This window comes from Numida meleagris, chromosome 16 (assembly GCF_002078875.1).
Source record: "Numida meleagris isolate 19003 breed g44 Domestic line chromosome 16, NumMel1.0, whole genome shotgun sequence".
Taxonomy (NCBI): domain Eukaryota; kingdom Metazoa; phylum Chordata; class Aves; order Galliformes; family Numididae; genus Numida; species Numida meleagris.
Window position 1 is genome coordinate 7,875,965 of NC_034424.1, and position 7,100 is coordinate 7,883,064.

The window sequence follows — 7,100 nt, forward strand, 5'->3', positions numbered from 1 at the left end:
AACGGAGAGTGACGGTCCCCCGTTCCCCACGGGCAGTGTCTGTGGCCCCGCGCCACGGGAACGAACGGAATCGGGGCTGGGGAGGCCGGGCCTCCCCCCGACGGCGCCTCCCCTGACCCCCGCCCGCAGCGCGGTGCCCCCGCGGGGGCTTTACGGGGCGCCGGGGCACGGGTAGGACGTGGGGAACGATCCTTTCCCCCCTTTCCCTAGAGCTTTTGTGATGCTAAATCGCCCCTCGGTGAACCGCGGCCCAGCTGCGGCCCGGCCCGACGGCTCGGTGCCGCCCCCGGCCCGCCCCCCCGCCGGGCCCCCCCCGCCCCGGGCGCGGCCCAGCCCCGCGCCGCTCCCCGCCGCTCCCCGCAGCGCTCCGCCACTCCTCCGCAGCCACCCGCGCACCTCGGACATCCCGTGCACCCGGCGCGCCCGAGATGCTGCTGGAGAGGGTCCGCGCCGGCTCGGAGAAGGCAGCGGAGCTCTGCCCCTTCCCGCGGAGCCCAGGTGAGAGGGCGCAGAGTCCCGCGTCCCCCCGCGGAGGCACCGCCGGTGGCTCCGGGAGCCCCGCGGCACCGCGCTCGGGGCTGGCTGAGGGAAGGGCGGGCGGTCCGACGGCACCGGGGTGCGGCCCCACCGCCTCTGCCTCCGTCCTCCACCGCCCGACGTGCCCCGATCCCGGCGGGGCCCCGCTTCCGGTGCCCGCTTCGGTCCGTCCGTGCCGTCGGGTGTAGCCCGGAGCTCTCCATCCGCTGCCGAGGGAGAAGCGCAGCGGCTGCGCCGGGCTGAGCTCACGGCCCGGCCCGAGGGGCCCTGCTCGGCCCCGTGGAGCGGCGGATCCAGTCCCGGGGCGGCCGCCGCTCCGCGCGCAACGACGGCGGAGCGAGATGGGGAGCTGCTGCCCGGCGGCGAGCACCCCCTGCGCGACTCCCGTTGGCTCCGTTCCGTTCCGTTCCCCCTCTGGAAAATCTCCCGGTAATTCCTTTTTTTTTTTTCTTCTTAATTTAACGAATGGCGAAAACGCCGGCGCTGTCGGTGCGAGCGAGAACCGTCGGTGCGGGGGCTTCAAACGAAAGCGAGGAAGGGACGAGGCGGAGGGAGACGGGGCCGCGGTGCTGAGGCTGCCCGAGCTCCCCGCCGTCGGACCGCTGCCCCTCGTCCCGCACTGAGCTCCGCACCCCGCGCGTCTCTGCGCCTTTCCCCGGCGGCTTTCCGCGCTGTGCTCACCGCGGGAATTGCGCGGTTGACCCCAACACCCGGGAGATGGTTCCTCTTAGCGGCGAGGAAGGAACCGAAAACAGCCCCGAGCGAATTCCCGGCGGGAGGAACGAGACGAAAACGCCGATTCCTCACAGGAAGCGACGCCCGAAAATAGCCCCGCAGCCCCGGGGAGAGCGGGGTACCGAGAGGCGGTGCGGGGCGCTGCGGGGCTGAGTTCGTCGTGTTTTTATTATTTAATAATTGTTTTCATTTTCGTCTTCTTTCATTTTATTTACTCTTGGGTAAAACCCTTTTCTCAGCAGCTCGCGGCCGTTCGCAGAGCACAACGAATTCCGGGCACCGACCGCCGCTTCCCCCCCACTCCGGTCCGCCCCCGGTGCGGCCCCCGGGCCCAGCTCGGCCCCCGCCATCCCCCAGCGCCGTCGGGGCGGTCCCGCCCGGATTTCGTTTCCGGGCACCGCGGAGCCGTCTCCCTCCCGCCGCGCGCAGCCGAGAAAGGGATTAAATACAAAGCCCCGCGATGCGTTGCCCGGAGCTGCGGGAGGGAACGGACCAAAAATAGCCTTCCTGACAGGGTTAAATCCCGGGGCGGCAGCGGGTTCACGGAGGGCTGGGGGCTCGGGGAGGGCCGGCGAAGGGAGCGCCCCTGTTGAGCCCCCGGCAGCGGGGTCCCACCTGAGCGAGCGGCGCCCGCGGAGCCGCGATGCAGCGTAAGAGCCGCCGGGCGGGCGGTGCTCGGGGCTGTGTCTCTCTCCGGGCCGCGCCGCGGTGCCGGTGCCCGTGCCCGGCTCTCTGGGCAGCTCGGGGCCGGCTGTCGCTGCTGCCGTTATCGCTGCCGGTGTCGTTTGTTCGGACGGATAAGTGTAGAGGAGACGATTATAGCGATAACGATATCACCTGAACCTCTACTCCTACCCGCGGCCGTACATCTCTGCGTGTCTCCATACAGTTACCTTTGCGCACAGATACCCCCATATGTCTGCGTTCATCTGTATCCGCGCGGCTGTGTCTGTGTATCTCTACGTCTGTATCTGTGCTGATAAATCTGTGTTCCTGTGTCTCTGTATCTACGTTTTTATCTCTCTCTCTGCATCTGCCAATATCTATATATTTATATCTGAAGGTTTTCACTTTCTAACCTACTTACCTGTTCATTTTCATCTCTCTCCGTTTCTGTATCATCTCTTTCCGGATATCACCTCTTCTGATATCTGCAGGATGACAGAACACACCTGCTATGTTTTATTTTCAGTAGAATTTTTATTATTTTTGGCAGTTTGTTCCCCCCCCCCTCCCCCTCCCCCCCAGGTCGGGCTGCCCCGCCATTATTTGCTGCTGAATATTTGAAGTGTTGGAAAATCAAAAAGAGATGGAATAACTGCGAGAGGCGGTGCGGGCGGCTCGGCTTAAGTCCCTTCCCATCACTTCTCGTCATGTTCTCCCAGGCTGTGCGTGGTTTGGGGAGATCTCTGCGCTCCGTGCCGCGGGGAGAGGCTCTCACAACCATGCACCAACGAATTTGAACAACAAAAAAAATTTTCATGCTATTCGCCTGGCCAGCCCCGGAACCTCCGACCGGGGCAGCAGCTCCGGGAGTGCCGGGCCGGGAGGGATCGGGTGGCAGTGGGAGGCAGTGGGACCGTCCGAACGGTAGCTGATGTGGGGCTGCTTCCCGCAGAGATCCCGCTGTGCGCCGGCTGCAACCAGCACATCGTGGACAGGTTCATCCTCAAGGTCCTGGACCGGCACTGGCACAGCAAGTGCTTGAAATGTTCCGACTGCCAGACGCAGCTGGCCGAGAAGTGCTTCAGCCGCGGGGACGGCGTGTACTGCAAGGAGGATTTCTTCAAGTGCGTGGGTCGGGGGGGCGGCGGAGGGGAACCGGGAACCGGGGGGCGGCGGGGCCGGGTGGCGTTCAGCACCGCGGACAGCGGCTCCGTGCCGGGGCTCAGCACCGCGGACAGCGGCCGCGCCTCGGGCTCAGCCCGCGGGGCCCTCCGCGCTCAGCGGCCGCCTCCTGTCGCCCCAAACCAGGCGCTTCGGGACGAAGTGTGCCGCCTGCCAGCAGGGCATCCCCCCGACCCAGGTGGTGCGCAGGGCTCAGGACTTCGTGTACCACCTGCACTGCTTCGCCTGCATCGTCTGCAAGAGGCAGCTGGCCACCGGCGACGAGTTCTACCTCATGGAGGACAGCAGGCTGGTGTGCAAGGCTGACTACGAGACCGCCAAGCAGAGAGGTACCGCGTGCCCCTCGCCCCCGGGGATGAGAGAGGCGGCTCCGGGCCGCCCTGCCGTCGGGGCCCCTCTCGCGCACAGGGTTGGGCAGGAGGGAGGGCGGGGGTCCCAGGTCCCCACGGGGAGCTCCGAGCTAACCCGCACCGTGTCGGCAGAGGCCGAGTCCACGGCCAAGAGGCCCCGCACCACCATCACGGCCAAGCAGCTGGAGACCCTCAAAAACGCCTACAACAACTCGCCCAAGCCGGCGCGGCACGTCCGGGAGCAGCTCTCGTCGGAGACGGGGTTGGACATGCGGGTGGTGCAGGTGAGAGAGCGCGGCCCCCGCCCCCGGGAGGCGTCCGGGATCGGGTCGGCCCCGCGCGGAGCGAGCTGCCCCGTGCCCTGCTTGCAGGTCTGGTTCCAGAACCGCAGGGCCAAGGAGAAGCGGCTGAAGAAGGACGCGGGGAGGCAGCGCTGGGGGCAGTACTTCAGGAACATGAAGCGGTCCCGGGGGACCTCCAAGTCCGACAAGGACAGCATCCAGGAGGAGGGGCCCGACAGCGACGCCGAGGTCTCCTTCACAGGTCGGTGCCCGGAGCCCTGTTCCCGGCGGGGCTGTGCCGAGCGCTGCCGGCTGAACTGCGGCCCGGGCAGGGCTCGCTTCACCCCCTCGGGGCCACATTAATAATTTTTAGCTGTAATATAATGAGGGAAAACTAGTGCGGGAGGAGGAAGGCGGAGCGGAGGGGCCGCCCGCGCACAACCAGAGCCGCCACGGCCGGGGACAGCCATAAGCTGTGAAACTGCAGGGGAAATCCCGCGGGGGGGGGCTGTGACGGGTCCCAAACGGAGCAGGGAGAGCTCCCCGGGCAGCGCTGGGTTGTCGGAGCAGCCCCTGCACGCTGTTTTCTTAAGGGACTGTCAGAAATACAAAACTCGGAGTCCAGAATTACTGAACTGAACTACGAGGAAAAGTGCATCGGTTTCTCCCTGGTTGCCGTTGTTGTTTTCTCCTATTTAGAATCGTTTTATTTGCTTAGTTCCCGGTTCGCTGCTTCCCAGTCTCGTTGGAGCTGTTACCTCTCTGTTGTAAAAAAGCGACTGCTTCGTGTCGGGAGGTCTCTGCGTCGCACGGTCCCATTTTTGGGGCGGCCATCTCTGCAGATCAACCCCGGGGCACGCAGCCCTGTGCTCCTCGGCCCCCGGGGGCTCTCGCTGCCGGGACACGGCCCTGATCTGGGGCTGGTGCCCAGGGGCGGCAGCGCCGTCCCCGCTGACAGCGCCCGCTCGGCGTCACCGCGGGGCTGGGATGTGCGCGTGCCCGGCTGCCGGTTGCAGGGGCACGGGAGAGAAGCTGAAATGCAAAACCGTGCTGAAGCTGAAAGGCAAAACTGTATTTGCAAAGGCGCGCGCCTGCAGCGCACGTGTGTTTATCCGCACGCAGCCTGGAGGTTCGGCTTCTCTGCCGCGCTCCTAAAAACTGTTTGTTTTTCGAGTCTGTGCATACACACGGCGCCTCAGCGTCATTAAATATGAATGTACTGTAAATAATAACTAAAAATTGTCGAACGATTATTGATAGCTTGATGCCAAAGCGGATTTGTATCCAAGGCAACAGAACAGCTCTCAGTGTCCAGAAAGCCCCTAACGAAAGCAAACAATTTTTGCTGGTAACTTAAAAAATATTTTTCATTTTTCAGAGGTGTTTTTAAGCCTTTCCATCTCCTCATCCCAATCCCGAGAAAACAAACACTGCTGAGATGTCATAGATTTTCTTCCATGCAATGGACAATTTTTCTTAAACTGAATGCTCAGGTAGCTCCTAAAAATGATACTGAAATTCAAGATAAACCTCAAAGCCAAATAGAAATGAGAGACAAAAAAAAGAAAAAAAAAGGATGGGAAGATCTTGAGCTCACGTTGCTCTTTAAAGGATTATTTTAAAACCACAGTCCTCTATTTTAATGTGTGCTTTTCATGCACATTTTTTAGATCCAAAATGTATTAGACGTTTGTACTCAGAAAAAAATAATCCCCTGGCTTTCTTTGGAGACTCATCAACGAGGACAGGAATAACAAGGAATTACAAGTAGCAAGTGCACGGCTGCTCCGTCCCCATCCATCTGATCTGTTTGTACCCAGGGCTCGCAGGAGCTCCTGTGCAATGCTGCCGGCTGTGGGCATCGCTCTCCCAGTAAAACCAGTCCGTTTCCCTTTCAGATGAGCCCTCCATGTCCGAGATGAGCCACTCCAACGGGATTTACAGCAATCTCAGCGAGGCGTCCCCGGCCCTGGGGAGGCAGGCTGGGACCAACGGGGGCTTTGCTCTGGATCACAGCGGCATCCCAGCTCAGGACCAGTACCACGACCTGCGATCCAACAGCCCCTACGGGATTCCCCAGTCACCAGCTTCCTTGCAAGCTCTGCCAGGCCACCAGCCTTTAATCTCCAGCTTGGTTTACCCCGACAGCGGCTTGGGCATCATGGGACAAGGCGGACAGGGGGTGCCCCAGTCCATGCGGGTCCTGGCCGGGAACGGACCCAGCTCCGACCTCTCCACCGGCAGCAGCGGGGGATACCCGGATTTCCCCGCCAGCCCGGCCTCTTGGCTGGATGAAGTCGACCACGCTCAGTTTTGATACAGGATCCGCCGCCGTGCAGCGGGAAGGGAAAGGCCTCGGCGCTGTCAAACGTCAACTACTCGTGGGGAAAAAAGGAGGGACGTGCTGGGCGCCGCGCGGGCAGGATGGCATGGCCGCCCGCAGAGCGTGGACGTGCGGAGGGCGAGCTGGTGGATGGTGGGCAAAGGGAGACGTGGCGCAGCAGTTAGCACGGGGAGCTTCCCACGAACCCGGGGATCGTGTCTTTACTAAACACCGAGACTCGTGCGTTGCAGATTTGATAGGAGGTAATTTGCTTTCTGCTGCCAGCGCGTTCTCCCGAGCAAGGACTTGCTGCATCGCCCACCCACACCGAAAACCTTTTAAAGAGCAAATAAAGTCCTCATCCACGGTGAAAGGTGTGACAATGTCTATATTTCTATAGGAGAAATGTTAATAGCGAATCACTTCAGAAATCCATGGTAGCGAACATCTCTGTTCTTCCAGCAGACCTTTTATAAGCGCCCCGGTGCCGTGTGTGCTGCTTCCTTTTGAATTTACACTCACTTTTCTAAAACAAAATGCTCTTTCACACGCCAGTCGCCCATCGTCAAACCCTTTTCCTTTGTAAAGTGAAGACCCCGCGCCGATTCTGCTTCACATCTTTTTGGTTTGTAGATGGCTAGTTTTATTCTCCCGTGTAAGCATTAAGCCGTGAGTAGATGTATTTATCACCAAATCACTTCACTTCAATCACGAGGGCGAGAGGCGGTTTTCCCGACCCGGGAACACGAGCGGCTCTGGGTTGTGAATCTTTTGCTGTTCTTTAAGATCCCTTTGCAACCATTTTGCAGAGCGTCTCCGCTCCCCCCACCGCTGTTGCCAAACGCCCTCTGGGTCTCTCTGTGTTCACAGCACCGGCTCGGCCCCAGCTGTGCTTTGCAGGGAGCTCACGCCTTCCCCGTGGCACTTCTCTGTCCGAGGCATTTGTGTATCCGCGCAGACAGAGCGTGAGCGGCTCGCGAGGCAAGGCGAGACAATATGTGTATCGTTACCTGTGAAATGATGGAA

At 61.4% G+C, this 7,100-nt stretch overlaps 1 protein-coding gene across 2 annotated transcripts; it reads left to right on the forward strand.

Moving 5' to 3' along the window:
* LHX3 (LIM homeobox 3) lies at positions 422–6,503 on the forward strand. 2 transcript variants are annotated; one of them, XM_021414032.1, is made up of 6 exons: positions 422–498; positions 2,891–3,062; positions 3,247–3,449; positions 3,603–3,754; positions 3,842–4,013; positions 5,650–6,503. In XM_021414032.1, exons 1-6 carry the CDS (start codon positions 429–431, stop codon positions 6,066–6,068), a joined length of 1,188 nt encoding a protein of 395 aa, XP_021269707.1. In that variant the 5' UTR covers positions 422–428; the 3' UTR covers positions 6,069–6,503. The 2 variants fall into 2 exon arrangements, with proteins under 2 accessions (XP_021269707.1, XP_021269706.1); XM_021414031.1 differs by having other exon boundaries at positions 3,247–3,754.

Bases quoted from the DNA above. Each gene is read 5' to 3' on its own strand.
- LHX3 (XM_021414031.1), top strand. From the start codon at position 429: ATGCTGCTGGAGAGGGTCCGCGCCGGCTCGGAGAAGGCAGCGGAGCTC. The intron at 3,063-3,246 runs GTGCGTGGGTCG...GCCCCAAACCAG, and splicing joins TGCAAGGAGGATTTCTTCAA to GCGCTTCGGGACGAAGTGTG. The intron at 4,014-5,649 runs GTCGGTGCCCGG...TTTCCCTTTCAG, and splicing joins CGCCGAGGTCTCCTTCACAG to ATGAGCCCTCCATGTCCGAG.